Below are 19,345 nucleotides of genomic sequence, written 5' to 3' on the forward strand. Positions count from 1 at the left end.
TTCTAGGTGGGAGATCCCCAGGAGTGGGAACACCAGTAAAGGGGGGGCCTCCTATAAGGAGTGCAGCTCAGGAACTCCCCAGGTAGAGAGGAGCTGTGAGAGGAGGTGGGAGGGGCTCCAGACAATTGTCTTTCACCTTCATTTCAGAAAATCAAAACTAATTTCCTTACCAGAGGATTTAGAAAAAAAACCCAAAGCTTGTGGTGTTTCCTTTTTTTCTCTCTGTCTCTCACACCAAACACAGAAGTGAGACCCTGAATGGGAAAGGATGGTCCCATGTGGGGTTTTGCTGGGGCTGGGGCCGACACACTCCCTCCATCACTGCAAAAGAATCTCCCTGCGGGTGGGGCTTTGTGACCTCCTCCCTTCCTTGCCCCGCCTGGCTCCTCTGGGGGAGGGCAGGGTTGTGGGTCAGCAGCAGGGCCTGGGGTGGGATCAGAGAGACTCCCCCCCTCCTTTTTCTTCCCTTAAGGCTTCAGTGTGGGGAATCTAGGACTGAAAATGGAGACCTTCCCCTGGGGCCATCTTGGACACATCTCCCTTCTCTTCTCTGGGCCTCCTCTGTTAATGAAGACTTGGGATGAAATGGTCTTTGAAATCCCTTTCCAGTCTCTCCTCTCCTCCAGCTCTCCTCTGTAAAGGTGAGAGGGAGGCTGGAGTTGTCTCCTTTGACCTGGCCGGATTGAGGCATCCTTAACTGAGCCCCAACTGCTTTGGATTATTCCAGAGTAGACTAATTCTTCCCAGTCCCACCTGTAACTGCCGAGTCTCTGTTCTCTTCCTGTGCTTGGGAACCTCATGCAGACTCCTACAGTTCCACTTTTCTCCTTGGACTTACCTGAAGACCCCTCTCAGCTCCTCTCTCCTGGAGATGGCATCTCCTCTAGACACAGGTGTAGACACCACAGCCATAGAGACCCACGAGGTAGGACAGGGTTTCACGGTCCTGGTGCCATGATCTTCTATCCCATAGCTGATCTGAGAGCAGTCATAAGCCCTAGACTTAAGGGACAAGTTGGGCCTGGAGGGTTCTCAGAGCAGAGAAGGTCAGAGATGGGAGGGGAATTAGAACAGGAGGGAATCTTAGAGACCTTTTTTGTCCAATTTCTTTGTGCTATATAGGGAGCTGGGTAACACCACAATGGATAGAGCATGGGATTTGGGTCACAAAAATCTGAGTTCAGTGATTATCAGCTTTGGGATTCTGGATAAATCCCTTAACCACTGTTTGCCTCACCCATAAAATGGAAATAATAATAGTACTTTTCTCATAGGATTTTGTGAGAATAGAAGATAATATTGTAAAGCATTTTGCAAATCTGAGGAGGCCATGTCAATGCTAGCTATATCAGTATCATCATCATCATCATCATCATCATCATCATCATCATCATCATCATCATTCGTGTTGTAAAGAACTGAGGTCCAGAGAAGCTTGTATAATATATCAACATAATATTTTTAAATATGCCAAAAGCACCCTCTGAGCTCTTTCTTCCTTCTTCTCTGTGACTAGGTTTTGAACCCTCTAACTTGAGACCATCTCTCAAAGTCTCTCCAGGGTCTGTTTATGGATAAATTCCTGAAATGATCACCATGAAAAAGACCTGAGGAAGAAAGCTTCCCAACAAACAAGGGAGGACTGGTTCAGCCCCAGCTGAAGTATGAAAGAAAAATCTGGACCCTTGTCAGGTGTGGTTCTGTCTCTTGACCCCAGGATATGGCTAAGGAATGTTCACATCAAGAACATCTGCATTGGGCAAATATTTTGGTATGTGAGCCTGTGAAGTGCCCCTGGCCTTGTGCCCATGATTGTCGGAGGGACATTGTTGCGAAGCTGCGGGTGAATAAGTTTCCATTGCTGGCTTTCAGTGTAGCTTCATCACCTAGAGCCCAAAGCATCTGAGGTGTGGACCGTGTCCGCCCTGTGCTGAATAGCCAGGAATCTGGACAGCAGTGGGTGTTTCTATTGGGAGGTTGCCAAATGACCAGCCCTTCTGACATCTTCACTTTAACAGAGCATCTTGGAGATGTGTATGTAGACTGAGGCAGAGTCAGGGCTTTCTGGGACGCTGAAAGTCCCCTCTCCTAAGGAAATCGTAGATCTAAACCTTCTTTGTACCAGAGACTCTGTTGGATGCTAATGATAGAAAGCAATGACAGTCTGCCGGCAGGAGACGATAGACTCCCAAATAACTCAAGTCAAGACTTTCTCCAGAAATTTGGAACACCTTGAAATGTATGTGGAGGGAAGTAGGAAGGGTCCCCTACCTGAGAAGTGAAGCTGCCTATAAGGTAGAGAGGAGGAAAAAGAGTTCATCAGTCATGGGGGACCCTTGGGTGAAGGCTATGTGGGCAGGGAAAGACTCGACTCCCAGTTTGACTAGAACAGAGAGTTCATGAAGGAGGTAGAAGAGTGTGAAGGTATCAATTCTTTGTGATAAGTATGGCTCTCTGGGAAGAGGGCGAGGGAAGTTTATGTGATGGAAAAACAAAAGACAGTAATCAAATGTTATTTTTAAAAAGATTAGAAAGGTAGGGAGGAGCCAGGATGTGAGAGATTTCAAATTCCAGGCCAAGCATTTTGCTTTTAATCCCAGAGTCAATAGGGAAACTCTGGAGTTCTTGCCCAGGATGCCAGTAGGGATGAGAGTTGGTGTCCTCATTTGCTAAAAATGATCATAATAGCTAAAAGTTATCTAGTGGCACTATGTATCAGACACTGTGCTAAGCACATTACAGATAGATCATCTGATCTTCATAGCAACCCCAGGAGATAAGAGCTATTATTTTTCCCATTTTACAGATGGGGAAACCAAAGCAAACAGAGGTGATGTAACTTTCCCAAAGTCATACAGCTAGGAAGTGTCTGAGGCTGGATTTGAACTCGTTTTCTTGACTCTCAAGTCCAGTCTTCTATTAATTCATCTTGCTGCCTAATGATTCAGATGATGATGGGAGCTCCTCTAGGTACGAAAACCTTCTTTTTGCAGTCTTTCCCACAACAATTGTCTACAGTTTATCAGTTTTAGCAGGGACCTGCAGAGAAAATTGAATCCCCTTTCCCATCCTCCACCACTTAGATCTGATATGTTCCAGGGGCAGAGACTGTTTAACTTTGGTCTTTGTATATTCAGTGACTAACACAGGGTCTGGTATACAGTAAACACTTATTAAATGCTTATCAAGTTGTGGAGTTGCCTTGAATATGCTAAGAGGGTCATCCCAAGCAATTCATAAAACCCATCTTCTAAAGTATGAAAGGATTAGGATCTCATTGGAAAGGGGGCACCTGCATCAATGGAGTCAAAGCTCCTTGGATTATTGAACATTAATTGAATAACTATCAAGTTTAAATTTGTTGAAACTCTAAGTCACTTATTAAACCTCTGCCACTGTGTTATACAAAGACTTTGTAGTCTTTGAGGTTACAAAGACAAAAGTGAATCCTTGCCCTCAGTATTCTACTCCAGGGACATAGGATATTCATAAATAAGTTCAGGTAACTTGGAGCAGAAACAAGTTACACCCTGAAGAGAACTAGAGATCCCAAGGGAGAGAGAAACAAAGGCAGTGTGGGGCTTGCTTGAAGTTTCTGAAGGCTGAAGAGGATTATTGTATCTAGGGAATAGCAAATAGACCATTTTGGATTGGAAAATAGAATGAGTGATGTGGGGATTAATGTGACTAAAATCTGGGAAAGAGATACTGTACCAATTGCTTTTTAGTGCCAAGTAGAGGAGTTTGTTTGTATCCTAAAAACAATTGTGAGCCTTTTGCTCCTTGAGCAGAGGAATAACACAGGTACATCCTTCTTTAAGAATATTAAAACGAGGGGTGGCTAGGTGGCAAAGTGGATAGAGCGGCCCTGGAGTCAGGAATACCTGAGTTCAAATCCGACCTCAGACACTTAATAATAACCTAGCTGTGTGACCTTGGGCAAGCCACTTAACCCCATTTGCCTTGCAAAAAAAACAAACCCTAAAAAAAAAGAATATTAAAATGGCAGCTGTGAGGGATGAATTGGAGAAGGGCAAGTCTAAGAGGGAGAGAGAGTAATTAGCACAAGTAGACCAGGAGAGAGGTGAAGAGGGACTGGACTAAGTTGTTTCTAGCCAAGGTACTGATGAAAGTCCAAACATGAAATGAGACCCTGAGGATAGACTCTGAGCAGAAACCCCAGAGGGACATCACTCAAACTTCAACTTTAAAGCCTGCAGTATGTTTGGGCCACTTGGGGCTTTATTGAAAGGTAGTGTGGTGCAATGAGAAAGCCCTGGATTTGAACTCTAAGGATCCGGTTCTTTCTACATTAAGGAATATAGACTGGATATCTATATATTTGTATAAAGATCTGTAGGTACCTCTATCTTCCAGAAAGTTCTGTGAGATTTTGGAGAGGGGAGGGGGAGGCTGTGCATCAAGACAGGAAGATCTCCCTCTGTTCACATCCCAATTCTGACACTCATTAGCTAGGTAACTTTGGGGGAATCACTTCTTTTTTCTTTGCCTCTGTTTCCCTATTGGTTAAGTGAAGGGTTGGCTAGTTGTATGCTAAGAATCCTCCTAACCCTAGACCTCTGGAATCCTGATCTTGTTTCATCTCCCCAATATTCTTTTGAAGGCATTGCCATCCTATTTTATAGACAAGGAAACTGAGGCTCGGGTGAAATAAATGGCACATTGTTTTTGGAGCCAGAGACAGGATTAGAATCTAAGTCTCCCAGGACACTTTCCTCTGAGCTGATACCTCACAAGACTTTCTGGAAGATAGGAAAAAAAAAAACCTCCAAAGCTGCCCAGGATGTGTTTAGGTCTTTCTCAAGATACTTTGCCAAGTTGCCTCACTTCCAGGGAAGGAGACTCCAGAGGGATCATTATAAGAGGGGAATCCTTGCTGGGCATTGATGTCAGAGGGAGGACCAGGAGTAGGGAAAGAGAGGAACCCAAGCTCTGACTGTATTATAGGAAGAGGCGAGGGGAAGGGGCCCTTCTCTAAGCTGAAGATATTGAGAGGGGGCTTCCTGGAAGTAGCTGCCTCTCCTTTGGCTTGCACCCTATAGGCTTTCTTGGAATCCTCTGAGCCTCAGGAGCTCCTGCCTGTTTTGCACAATGGTAGCTGTGTTTGTTGTGGGTCTGTTTATGTGTTTTCCTTTTAAAGCAAAATCAAAAGCTGTCTAGCCTTGAAAGTGATTGAAGCATCCCAATTATTTTTTCAAACCATCCCTGAGGACCTTGCCTCCCAGCAGTAGCTAAGGGGGCTTAAGATTCACACCATCCCACCATCAGTGCAAACATATCTTCAAGTGGAGGTGAGGGCATCTGGAACAGTTTTATTACTCCTTGTTTTGGGGTGATCTGGGGTGAGGAAGGAGACAAGAGTCTGGGGAGCAGAGGCACCCTAGGGCTCTGAAGGACTGGAGCTGTGACTGCTGGTGTAGCCATCTGCCCTTCCATGAGGGAGGGAGAGAAGGGATGGGGGCCACGCCTAGGGTTGGGATTATTCAAACCCAGCCAACTCTTTCCAAATGCTTTGGGTTCAGCAAACCCCCAAGTTTCTATGCCAAGTTCTTTTTCCTTTAATTATTAAACCCGCGTGTATTTCCTGGGAAATGTAATCCTGATGTTTCTTCTTCATTTACGCTTAATTCATCAAAATGTTGTTTTATAAATACTTGATGGTGTGTCCAAGAGGTTTTGGGAACCTTTGAACACAAGTCCCAGTCCCCCTCCACCCCACACCAAGCCCCCCAAGTAAACAGGAAACAGGGTGTTGCCAAGTCTAAATGAACATGAACATCAGAAAGGCTGAGATCAGTTAGAATCCCAGAGTCCTGGAATTCCAAGGAAGTCCGTAGGATGATCAGACATGTCTGTCTCTGTCTTTCCCCCACCCCAGTGTTGGTCCTTTGGGCCAGCTTAACGATGGGGGGTGGGGGGTGGGGTGGGGAACAGCAGGATAATGAGAAGGGAAACTTGGAACTCAGTCCAACAACCATTTGTAAAACCCTGTTTATAACCAGGACTCTGAAAGGAAATTCAGTCCTTGTTCTCAAAAGGCTTCCATTCTAGGGGAACATAAACAAGCCAGTTTCTCTGCCTAATCCAAAGGGAAGGAATCAGCTGGTGCCTAATGACAGGGAGAAATAGAACCTGGCACTCATTTAAAGAGACAGATGCAACAACAGACATTTATTTGACACCTACTGTATGCCAGAGACTGTACTAGGCTCTTGCAGTCCTAAAACCAAAAGAGACTGGACCATCTTTGCACTCAGGGAGCTGACATTTTGCTGAAGAATAATGAATGCAAGGTTCATTAAGAACATTAGCAAGTGGAGAGATGAGGATGACCCGAAATCAGCTACCATGGTAATCTGGAGACCACTTAATGGTGGAAGAACAATGAAAGCTTGGATTCTAGATTATCTGTAGTGATGGGCTGATTTTGAGAATTCCTCTTTGCTCCTGAGAGGGGGGATGTTACTGACACAGATCTAAAACTCAATAACCTAGTAGCCCCAACTCTTCTCTTACAAGAAAACTTAGTGGGGAGAGGGTGCAGGGGATGTGTCTCATCTTTCCCTCTTCCTGCTTTGCAGAGCACATATAGGCTTGGACCTCTGTTGGCCCCCCTCTGGGCATACTCATCCCTACCTTTGCTCAGGCTGACCTTGAAGATGCTTCTACCTCCTCCCTAATCATTTCAGTTCATTGGGTCTTCAAGTCTCAAGCAAGTCCGGATGACAAGACCACAAGTTTTGCCTGTAACGTCCACTTCATGAGGAACCCTGGGCTTGCCCTTGCTGAGTCTCAGTTCTACCATTTGCAAAATGGGGATCATGGCAGTCACAGCCTCCCAGACTGTTTTGAGGTTGGACTGAAGGGAGATATAGCAAGTTGTCAATAGAGTGGCCTTCTCCAATGACTCCTCGGGTCTTTCCTGGGCCTCCCATCTCATAGTCAAGTACATGGAGAGGCCGGGCAGAGGTGCTGACCATGTTTTCAGATCCTGTCTCTAACAATTAACAACTGTATAGCTCTGAGTAAGATACTTCTCTCTGGACTCTGGTTTCCTCACTTGTAAAATATTGATGATAATACATTACTTAACTAGAAAGGTTGTTGTTGAAAAATCTGTTTTCTAAGTCTTAAAATAGTGTAAAAATAAGGGACATTAATGTGTGAGAAGTCAGCAGCAGTTTGCCACTAATTGGTTGCTTATTATTTAAGGCTCTTCAGTGTTTTTCTTTCCAGATAAACTTAATTCAGGTGGAGGACCACATCTGCTCTTTTTTGTGTTTCCGCCAGTAGGTACATGGAAGAAGAGGAGTATGGGGGTGGGAGGTGGGAGAAACCAGAGCTTTCTTCAAGTGTCTGAGGGACTGCCACATGGAAAAACTTGCTCTTTGCTCAGCCCCAGGGGGAAGAATATAGAACAAAGAGGGGGGTAGGGAAGGTAGAAAAATGTAAATAGATTAGATATCAGGAAAAACATCCTCACTGTGAAAGAATGATCCAAAGGGAATGGGTCATCTAGAGTTTCCCCTCCTTGGAAGTCTTCAAGCAAAAATTTCATGATCCTCAAGGATGGAAGCCATGCCCTTCCATGCCTTAGTTTCTGTGCTTGTCCCATCCAAAGTCAATAGTGGCAAAACCTGGTTGGGGAGCATCTATCAACTGAGTGACTCTTGGCTTCTATTCAAACGGAAGTTTTTCTATAACCTGAATTCTGCCAGGGCCATCTCAATGCCTCAAGGAGATATCTCTAGAAAGGGTTAGGAACGGAACTCTTAAATAAATCCTCGGTGATCCACCTGCCATTGTTTTGAACCACTCGAATTCTGTCTTTTCTGAAGGTTCAAGACACCCCAACTGAGTATCCTCTTGTCTTTTTTTTAAATTTTGAAACAAGGTATCTTTTTCCCTTGGTCATGGGAGCGAACTAAAAATATGACAAGCATTTTCCCCTCTGTGATTTCCGTCAGGGCTGTGGTGCATAGCTGAGGGCAGAATTTGGCCTGGCCCGGGTGGTCAGCTGCCAATGGACACTGGGAGCTGCTCCTTGCTCACTGGCTCTTCTTTCCCAAACAGAAGCCAGGAGACTATTGCTGCAACCCTCCTTGGACAGTGACTGGCACCAAAGAGGTTTCTGCAGTTTGAGGCTGAGCCAGCTGCAGTTTCCAAGGCTTTTCCTTTCTGGGCTGGCAGATTCACAGCCTCAGTCAATTAGCTGAAGAGCAAGTTGCCGCCTGTGGAAACATCCACACCATGAATCCTGAGAAAACACCCACGTGAGAGTCCTCAGGAAGGGAGATCCTCACTGGCTTGGAAAAGGAGCTGGGGAGGGGGTGCTGGGGGCTGGGGGCAGTGAGTGTCTGAGATGTTTCAGCATCTCCTCTAAGGAGCAGTCCCTCAAGATGAGACCACCTCAAGATGGTCCTTGAGGCTCTGGATAGCCTTAAGCTGGCTTCCTGGGTGCTCCCCAGGAGCTCTTGCCCTGAGGGAATTCCCACGGAGCCTCCCAGGAGGAGAGCTGGGTACAGAAGCTTCCCTGCCTGCCAACTTCACATGTTGGCTTTCTGTTCCTGCTTCTGCTGGCTGCTACAATCAGTGGATTTGCGTGTGTCCGTGTGTGTGTGTGTGTGTGTGTGTGTGTGTGTGAGAGAGAGACAGACAGACAGACAGACACAAAGATAGAGACACAGAGAAAGAGAGAGAGAGCCAGATAGAGAGACAGAGACAAAGATAGAAGAACAGAGAGTCAGAGAGAGACAGAGACACAGAGAGAAGTGGGGAATATCAGTGTATATCATTCCTTGGCGCAGGTCTAGGTTTCTCCAGAAACCCAGCTGGGTGCTCTTCCTAGAAGGAGATTTTTTGTTGAAATAAATTTGGACATGAAGGACTAAAGGAGAAAGGAGGTTGTACCTTCAGCATTTGAGAACAGACCCCCCCCCCTTAGAATCATTAAATGGGAGGGTTAGTGGGAAGCTGAGAGAGGTGGGCTTTACTTTATCCGTGTAACCCAAGGAGCTAGGTTTGGACAAGGTTCAACTCTTGAAACCACAAACCGCCATGGTCCTTCTCAAGCTTAGACATTCCAGGTTCTAAGGGCCCTCCTGGATCTTATATTCTAGGTTTTGAGGGTTCTTCCAGTTCTGGAAATCTATGTTTGAAGGACTCTCCCAGCTTTGATAGTCCAGATTTGACATTTCCATTTCTGACATTCTTTGTTCTGAACACCCCCAGTTCTGACATTCCATGGTTCATGGTCTAAGGTCTCTCTGACATTCTGTGTTCTATGTTATAAGAGCCCTTCTAGCATCAAACTCCGTAAACTCTGATTTAGATGATCTGAATCCCTTCCTTACTAACAGTGCTCTCTCCAAGTGGGGTTTTGAGTTAGAACAAAGGTGGGGCTCCTCTCTCTAATTCTAACTAACTATTAGAAACCCATTTTCCAATAGTTTATCTCTCCTTACCAAAACCCTGAGAGACAGATGCTAGATCACAGTAATCAAAGATTAAGTGACTTTCTCAGGGTCTCACCGCAATCCTAGTGTCTATGGCAATGTCTGAGACCAGTTTTGAACTCATGAAAAAGTCTTTCTGCTTCCGGACTGGGCACTCAATCCACTCTGTCACCTAGCTGCCCATTACAAGTAAATAGCTTTTCAATCCTTCCATGGCTATTCAGTGTTGTCATTGCTGTTGCTGTCACCATTGTCATCATCTCAGTATCACTATTACTACCATCATCACCATCATCACCACCATCATCATCACCATCATTTTTACCAGCCCCATCATTGATATTATTTCCTCTGAGATCCTTTTTAGCATGAAGATCATGTGATTCTGAGAGTGTCCAGAGAATGGTGATCAGGATAGAAGAGGTTGTTTTTATGGAAGGCTAAAGAGAAAGGTCTCAGGATGCATTGCTCAGGGGCCCTTGGGAGAAGGTACAGAGACAAAGGAATGATAGAAAGATTGTCCTAACATTGAGAGCTATCTCCAAGTGACAGGTTGCTGAGGGGAGGTAGTGGCTTCTCACCTTGGGAGGACTCTAGGCCAAGTCTGTGTGATCTCCTGTTGGAGGATGCCACTTTAGTCTGTGGTGGGCCAGCTGACCTACTCCTAAGACCCAGAGGGTCCTATTTCCAATCCTATCCCATAGCACCCTGTTCCTCCTCCTACAGTGATGCATCCCTTCCCTCTGTTAGTCTCTTTTCTGGGATCACTCTTTTCAGGAAGCTTTTCTTGGTTCCTCAGCACCATCTTGGGCCACTCAATAGAAATTCACAATTACTCATTCAGTAAATTAAAAAGATGTAGGTTCACTCTGACTTATCTGCTCTTACCAGGCTCAGGGGCTCTAGGGCAAAGAATAATTTTTCTTTAAATAGCCTCAGAAGGACCTTGTCCACTCAAGCTAGCTTACCCTCTGGGCATCCAATAAATACTTGACTGACTGACTATATTTCTCTGTAAACTTCCCTATTTATAGCTCTCAATGGTGCTACATGTGCTGGATGGCCTAGAAAGGTCATTCGACAGAGAAAGTATTTACCTCTCAAACAGTATTCCAATTGTCTCCTCCCTGGGCTGGTCATGAGACTTCAATATGGTATCTCCATCTGTAGGATAAGACTGTTTCCTAAGACATTGCCTTGCTTCCATCTTTTCTGGATGGACCCACATTCCAGGAAGATTTTGAGGCTTGCCAGAAAGCAATTAGATAATTGGGTCAAGGTCTTTGTGTCCCCAAGTTTCTGGACCCTGATTTGCTGCTCCTGTGACTCTGGGTGGTTTGGGCCCTAGTCACTAGACTCTTCATCATCCTGGGACTCTTGTCTGAATCACCCAAAAGAGACAAAAATCCATGGAGAGTGTTGGACACCAATGATGTCAGAGGTCAAGTCCCATTATGATAAACCATTTCCCTGGCTCACCTCACTGCCTCTTCAATCAATCCATCAATCAAGCAATCAATCCATGAGCCCTTGTTGGACCCTCCTAAGTATCATGCATTTTGCCTGTTGTTTGAGATGTAGACAAAATGTGAAAAAGAGTCCCTGTTCTCAAAAAGTTTGCTTTCTAATTGAGGGAAATGAAATGTAGGCACAAAGTAATTGAAGAATTTCAGCAAAGTAAATCTTAATTAATCCCAGGGGAAGACTGCTAGTAGTTGGGGATTCAAGAGAGCCCCTCAGTCTTCCCCAAAGGGAGAGACAAGAAGACAAATCAGGTCCTGGGATCCTGGGTAAATTCCTGGTCTGAGCCCCTGCCTGCCCACTTCATGACAGATAGGCATCATTTCCCCTTCTCTGTCCCTGATGTTTCTCTTGATTGATATATCCCCTTGTTTGTAAATACAGGGGCCAACTTGATGATGCTCCTGAAATGGGATGAATGTTCTCCTGTGAGATCTGCCTCTTCTCTTTTGGGAATATCTCTGGTGATCTTATATCTCCTAGATGAAATAAGCCATCTGGTTACCCCTTCTTATAATCAGGACAGGACCCCCCCCCAGGGTTCAGGCTCCAGGAGACTCTAGGAGCATTTCTACATTTTTTACCCAGCAGGCACCACAGGTCTTGCTGAACACAAATGTTTGGTGAAATGTAAGAACTGAGTCTGTGCTAATGGATGGGGAACAATTGTGACTTGGAGTGAGAAAAAAAACAAGATTATCTGGCATGGATTAATTTCCCCATTTCACAGATGAGTCAATTGACACTCAGAGGGAAGGAAGTCATGGAGAGTGGGGAGGGGAGGGTAACAGGGGTGTGGAAAGTTCTTGAATACAACTGTAGCTCAGCATTCTGTTCTGTGTCTGGCACCTAACAGTCACTTGACGAGTATTGATTAGTGGAGTGAAAGAATGGGCGTGTTTAGTCAAGAAAGCCTAGGAATCATCTAATTTCAAAGTCGAGTGGAACCTTATTAGTGAAGATATGGAAGAGAACTGTATTCGGGCAACTAGGTGGCACAGCAGATAGAACACTGGATCTAGAGTCAGGAAGACCTGAGTTCAAATCCAGCCTCAGACACTTAATAATTACCTAGATGTGTGACCTTGGGCAAGTCACTCAACTCCATTGTCTTGTTAAAAAAAAAAAGAACTGTATTCACCTTGTTCACCGAGCTTTGGGAAGAGACTTCAACCATAAGACAGAGTAATTCTGAAGGGAAATCCAAGGATACTACTGAAGGACTGTCATCATCCTCTAAACTGTAGCCCTGGAGTCAAGCCCCAGATGTTCTAGTTCTGGATGCTACATTTTGTGAAAGACTTTGGCAAGGTCATCCAGAGAATAAACAATGAGGACAAGGGTCCTGGGGATGGTTCTGAGTAAAGCCAACAGAACTGATGTTTAATCTGAAGAGAAAATGTAGGTGTTGGGGAGGGGGAGGATGGGGAATATTTCTTTAAGCATTTGAAAGGGTTTGGACAAGCTCTGTTTGTCCCTTGATGCCTACATGATGATAATGATGATGATGAAGAAGAAGAAGAAGAAGAAGAAGAAGATGATGATGATGATGATGATGTCTCTCCTTCATTCTCAAAGACCATGGCATCAGGGAGGTGATGCCATGACAAGCAAATGAATTGGAATTGAGTCGGGGTGGGGGGAAGTGTTGTCACCAGTCTTACTTTCTCCTCCAGAACCACTTGGATTCAGTGGCTGGGTATGGATCAGGATGACTGGGGATAACCTGGATATGAGGCAATTAGGGTGAAGTGACTTGTCCAAGGTCACACAACTAGTGTAGGCAATTAGGTGGTGCAGGGGATAGAGCACTGGCATGGACTTAGGAGGATGGAAGTTTGAATCCTGCAACAGACACTTGACACTTTTTTAAGTTCATTATTTTATTTTATTTTTTAACATTCATCTATATGCGTATGTATATTTTTAAGTTACAAAATTTCCTCTCTCTCCTTTCCCACCCCCTTCCCCTCAATGGAGAACAGTCAGGCTAACATTGTACATACATATTTTTGATAAACATGTTTATAGAATAGTCATGTTCAGTAAGAGGAATTAGGATTAAGGGAAACAGATACATAAGAGATCATTTTTATAAAGTGTTCATCAGATTCGGAAGGGATTTTTTGTTTTTGTTTTTTTGTTTTTGTTTTGTTTTTCTTCCTCTTGATGGGGACAACATTGTCCATAGCTGGTCTAACATGGTTATCCTAGCTCTCTGAACTGCTGAGAGGAGCTGCTTCCATCACAATGGTGTTAATGTGTACATTCTTCTCTTTGTCCCTCTTGTACATTGTTCTCTACTCCCTTTGCTCAGCTCCAGATTCTGTAACTCATTCCAGGCTTCTCTAGAGTCTGACCATTTATGGTATTTTATAAAATACTATTCCATAGTATTCATGTACTATAACTTCTTCAGTCATTCCCTAACTGATAGGCATCTCTTCAATTGTCATTTTTTTGCCACTACAAAAAGAGCTGCTATGAATGTTTTGGAACATGTAGGACTCCCCCCCCCCCCCTTTTTTATAATTTCTTCTGGATATAGACCTAGAACTGGAATTTCTGGGTCAAAGGTATGAACAGTTTTATTGCTCTTTGGGCAGAGTTTCATATCGTTAGATCCATTCGAAGCTCCACCAGCAATGTATCAATGTCCCAATCCTCTCACAACCTCTCCAGCATTGATCATTTTCCTTTTTCTCATCTTAGCCAATCTGATAGGAGTGAGTGAGATAATATCTCATAGTCATTTAAATTTGCATTTCACTAATAAATAATGATTTGGAGCATTTTTTCATATGATTAATTTAATTTAATTTTCATATGATTTCATATGATTATATGAATTTAATTTCTTCATTTGACAACTGTCTATTCAGATTTTTTGACCATTTATCAATTGGGAAATGACTTGTAACCTTATAAATTTGATGCAATTCTCTATATATTTTAGAAATGAGACCTTTATCAGAATTCCTAGTTGTGAAGATTATTTCCCATCCATTTGCTTTCCTTCTAATTTTGGAAGCATTGATTTTATTAGTGAAAAACCTTTTTAATTTAATATAGTCAAAATCATTCATTTTGCCGTTTATAATGTACTCTAATTTTTGTTTGGTCATAAATTTGTCCCCTTTCCATAGATCTGATAGATAGAGTATTTCTTGGTCTATTAATTTATCTATGGTGTCACCCTTTATGTCTAAATCCTGTACCCATTTTGAGCTTATTTTGGTTTAGGGTATGAGATGTGGCTCTATGTCCAGTTTTTTCCATACCCTTTTCCACTTTTCCCCACAATTTTTATCAGATAGTGAGTTCCTATTTCAGAAGCTGATGTCTTTGTGTTTGTCAAACAATAGATTGCTGTAGCCATTTGCTGCAATTTCTTTCTTTCTTTCTTTATGAATTTTACAATTTTCCCCCCAATCTCACTTCCCTCCCCCACCTCCTACAGAAGGCAGTCTGATAGTCTTTACATTGTTTTCATCCTATACACTGTTCAAAATTGAATGTGTTGAGAGAAAAATCATATCTTTAAAGAAAAAATAAAATATAAGAGATAGCAAACATATATAAAACATAAGATAAATTTTTTTTTAAAAATTAAAGGTGATGTCTTTGGTCTTTGTTTAAACTCCATATTTTTTCCTTTGGATACAGATGGTGTTCTCCATTGCATATACCCTAAAATTGTTCCCAATTATTGCATTGATGGAATGAGCAAGTCCATTAACCCCCATGCTGCTGTTAGGGTGTACAATATTCTTCTGGTTCTGCTCATTTCACTCATCATCAGTTCATGCAAGTCTTTCCAGACTTCTCTGAATTCCTAACCCTTCTGGTTTCTAATACAACAATTGTGTTCCATAATGTCACATATACTACAATTTGTTCAGCCATCCCCCAATTGATGGACTCACTCAATTTCCAATTCTTTGCCACCACAAACAGGGCTGCTATAAATATTTTTGTACAAGTGATATTTTTACCCTTTTTCATGATCTCTTCAGGGTATAGACCCAGTAGTGGTATTGCTGGATCAAAGGGGATGCACATTTTTATTGCCCTTTGGGTGTAATTCCAAATTTTACTATGGTTTCTTTTGAACTATCCTAATCCACTGATCCATTATTCTATTTCTTAACCAGTACCAGGCAGCTTTAATGACTGCTGTTTTATAGTATGGTTTTAGATCTGGTAGAGTTAGACCACCTTCCTTTACATTTTTTTTCTCATCAGTTCCTTTGCTATTCTTGACCTGTTGTTGCTCCAAATGAATTTTGCTACTATTTTTTTCTAATTCATTGAAATAGTTATTTGGTATTACCTCAATCTAACCATGAGCAATTGGCATTTTCCCAATTATTTCCCAATTATTTAGGTCTGACTCTATTTGAGTGAGAAGTGCTTTATAATTGTGTTCATACAATTTCTGGGTTTGTCTTGGGAGGTAGATTCCCAAGTATTTAATGTTGTCTCGAGTTACTTTAAATGGAATTTCTCTTTCTATCTCTTGCTCTTGGCCTTTGTTGTTCATGTATAGAAATGCTAATGTGGGTTTATTTTATATCCTACTATTTTCCTGAATTTGTTAATTGTTTCAAGGATTCTTTAGGTGATTTTCTTGAGTTCTCTAAGAATACCATCTTATCATTTGCAATGTTTGAAAGCTTTGCCTCTCCATTGCCATCTCTGATTCCTTCAATTTCCTTTTCTTTTCTAATTGCTACACCTAGCATCTCTAATACTATATTGACTAATAATGCTGATAATGGGCATCCTTGTTTCACCCCGATTTTATTGAAAATGCTTTGAATTTATTCCCATTATGTATATTATTTGTTGATGGTTTTACATAGTTAATACTTATTATTTTAAGAAAAACTCCATTTATTCCTAAACTTTCCAATGTTTTTAAAAGGAATGGATGTTGTATTTTATCAAAGGTTTTTTTTTTAATATCTACTGAGATAATAATATGATTTCTGTTGGTTTTGCTATTAATATGTTTAATTATATTGAGTGTTTTCCTGATATTGAATCATCCCTGCCTACCTGGTATAAATCCTACCTGATCATAGTATATTATTCTAGTAATAACTTGTTGTAGTCTCATTGCTAAAATTTTACTTTAGATTTTTGCATCAATATTCATTAGGGAGATTGGTCTATAATTTTCTTAGTCTGTTTTGATTCTTCCTGGTTTAGGTATCAGCACCATGTTGGTGTCATAAAAGGAGTTTGGTAGAACTCCTCCTTCTCCTATTTTTAAAAATAGTTTATGTAGAATAGGAATTAATTGTTCCTTAAATGTTTGATAAAATTCACTTGTAAATCCATCTGGATCTGGAGATTTTCCTCAAGGAGTTTATTGATAGTTTCTTCAATTTCTTTTTTCTGAAATGGGGGTTACTAAGTATTTTATTTCCTCTTCTGTTAATCCGGGTAGTTTGTATTTTTGTAAATATTCATCCATTTCACTCAGGTTATTAGATGTATTGGTATACAGTTTGGCAAAGTAGCTCTGACTTCCTTCTTTAATTTCCTCCTCATTGGTGGTTAGTTGACCATTTTCATTGTTGATGCTGGTAATTTGGTTGTCTTCTTTCTTTCTTTTTAATCAGATTAACCAAAGATTTGTCTATTTTATTGGGGTTTTTTTTCATAAAACCAACTTTGGGGCAGCTATGTGGTGCAGTGAATAAAGTACTGGCCCTGGAGTCAGGAGGACCTGACTTCAAATCCAGCCTCAGACACTTAATAATTGCTGTGTGACCTTGCACAAATCACTCTTAATCCCATTGCCTGAAATAAATAAAATTAAAAAAAAAATCCAACTCTTAATTTTATTGATTAGATCAATGGTTTTTTTTGCTTTCAATTTTATTAATCTCTCTCTTGATTTTCTCAATTTCTAATTGGGTTTTTAACTTAGTATCATTAATTTGTTCTTTTTCTAGCTTTTTTAGTTGCATGTCCAATTCATTAATCTCCTCTTTCTCTATTTTATTCATATAGACATTTAGAGATATAAAGTTTCCCCTCAAAACTGCCTTGACTGCATCCCATAAATTTTGGTATGATATCTCATTAGTATAATTTTCTTGGATATAATTATTGATTATTTCTATTATTTACTGTTTCATCCATTCATTATTTAAGATTTAATTATTTCATTTCCAATCAGTTTTTGGTGTATCTTTCCATGACCATTTATTACATATAATTTTTATTGCATCATGGTCTGAGAAGATTTCTGCCTTTCTGCTTTTGATTTTTGTGTCCTAGTACATGGGCAGTTTTGGTATAGGTGCTAATGAGAAAAAAGTATATTCTTTTCTATCGCCATTAAGTTTTCTCCAGAGATCTATCATATCTAAATTTTCTAAGATTTCATTCACCTTCTTAACTTCCTATATGTTTATTTTGTAGTTAGATTAATCTAGTTCTGAGAGAGGAAGATTGAAACCCCCCATTATTAAAATTTTGCTATGTCTCCTTATAAGTCAGTTAGCTTTTCCTCTAGAAATCTGGATGCTAAAACACTAGGTACATACATGTTTAGTAATGATATAGCTTCATTACCAATGGTGTCTTTTAAGAAAATATAGTTTCCTTCTTTATTCCTTTTAATGAGATAGATTTTTTCTTTTACTTTATCTGAGATCAGGATCACTACCCCTGATTTTTTTTTTACTTCAGTTGAGGCAAAATATATTTTTATTCTATTATTTTTTTTGAAAGATATATTTTACTCCATCCTTTTACCTTTACCCTGTATGTGTATCTCTGGTTCAAATGTGTTTCTTGTAAGCAACATATTGTAAGTTTCTGTTTTTTAATCCGTTCTACTATCCACTTTCATTTTATGGGACAGATCATCTCATTCACATTTACAGTTAAGATTACTAATTCTATATTTTCCTCCGTGCTATCTTTCTCCATTTATATTTTTCTCTTTCCTTTCCTCTTATTCCTCCCCATCAAAGTTTAACTCCCTTTCCCCTTTAACTTTTCTTTTAAAATTCAACTTTCGGTTTATTTTCACTTAAACCTTTGCCTTCCCTTTTATCAGTAGCTTCTTCCCTTATCTTTTCCTTTCCCCATCACCCCCCCCCCCCTTCCCTGTAGATTAGGATAGATTTTTAAACCCAAGTGGAAATGTATTTTACTCTCTCTCTGGGCCAAATCTGAATAGAATTCCTTTTGGCTCCAGCTCGTGGTTGTGAAGGTGCAACTTCTTTCGGTCGTCCCGAATCCGGGTTCATCCGACACCGGCAGCCACCCCGCAGCATCGAGACCGAGCCTCCACCTTCTTCGCTGCCATGCCTCCCAAGTTTGATCCTAATGAAATCAAAGTCGTGTTTTTAAGGTGCACTGGTGGTGAAGTTGGTGTCACATCAGCTCTGGCCCCAAAAATTGGTCCCTTGGGTTTGTCTCCAAAAAAGGTTGGTGATGACATTGCCAAGACAACTGATGACTGGAAAGGGCTTAGGATTACAGTGAAATTTATCATTCAGAACAGACAGGCCCAGATTGAGGTGGTACCTTCTGCCTCAGCCTTGATCATCAAAGCTCTAAAGGAACCTCCTCGAGACACAAAGAAGCAGAAAAATATTAAACACAGTGGAAACATCACTTTTGATGAGATTGTCAACATTGCTAGACAGATGAGCCACCTATCCTTGGCAAGAGAACTCTCTGGAACTATTAAAGAGATCCTTGGAACAGTCCAGTCTGTGGGCTGCAACATTGATGGCAGACATCCTCATGATGTCATTGATGACATCAATAGTGGAGCAGTGGAATGTCCAGCAAGTTAAAAGCTGAAAAGGAGACTATTTGCAATAAATTAACATTTGACAACAACAACAACAACAAAATCTGAATAGAATTTACTCAGTGTTCACTCTCTCCCTTCTTTTCCTCTAAAATTATAAAACTTTGTGCCTCTTCACCTGGAGTTATTTATCTCTCAAGTACTATTATTCAGCTATCATCAATCACAGTTTGATTGCTTGAACATTTCTCGTTATCAAAGTATCATCACAGATTGATTGCTTGATAAGCATTATTCTTTCAAATTACATCAAATTATAATCATAATCATTTTTTATCTTACCCTCTTTTCAACTACCCTCCAAGGATACACAATCTTCCTCATGAGCCAAAGTATCATCCTCAACCAAATTATTTCTTGAACTATTTGTGCCTCCCCACCCAGCACTATTTTCTCTTACATTTTACCTTCCCCACCCAGGGTTCTTAACCCCTTGTTAGGTGAAGCAAGGACTAACTCAAATCCTGATCTAATTAACTACAAGAATCTTAAAAATCTCTAA

General features: G+C 41.3%; 1 protein-coding gene and 1 long non-coding RNA gene across 3 annotated transcripts; both read left to right on the forward strand.

Annotated features, from left to right (window-relative positions):
- The first annotated feature begins 420 nt into the window (after positions 1 to 420).
- LOC141516601 (uncharacterized) lies at positions 421 to 6,790 on the forward strand. Of its 2 annotated transcripts, XR_012476759.1 has the most exons (4): positions 421 to 641; positions 805 to 925; positions 1,517 to 1,692; positions 6,603 to 6,790. It is a non-coding gene; the product is annotated as an uncharacterized LOC141516601 (long non-coding RNA). The 2 variants fall into 2 exon arrangements; XR_012476758.1 differs by having other exon boundaries at positions 421 to 925.
- An 11,431-nt stretch (positions 6,791 to 18,221) lies between these two features.
- Positions 18,222 to 18,867, forward strand: LOC141516602 (large ribosomal subunit protein uL11-like). The gene has a single exon (XM_074227618.1). It carries the CDS (start codon positions 18,329 to 18,331, stop codon positions 18,824 to 18,826), a length of 498 nt encoding a protein of 165 aa, XP_074083719.1. The 5' UTR covers positions 18,222 to 18,328; the 3' UTR covers positions 18,827 to 18,867.
- The last annotated feature ends 478 nt before the right edge of the window (positions 18,868 to 19,345 follow it).

Source organism: Macrotis lagotis, chromosome 3, assembly GCF_037893015.1.
Source record: "Macrotis lagotis isolate mMagLag1 chromosome 3, bilby.v1.9.chrom.fasta, whole genome shotgun sequence".
Lineage (NCBI taxonomy): Eukaryota > Metazoa > Chordata > Mammalia > Peramelemorphia > Peramelidae > Macrotis > Macrotis lagotis.

Excerpts from the sequence above, each read along its gene's own strand:
- LOC141516602 (XM_074227618.1), top strand. The coding sequence starts at position 18,329 with ATGCCTCCCAAGTTTGATCCTAATGAAATCAAAGTCGTGTTTTTAAGG.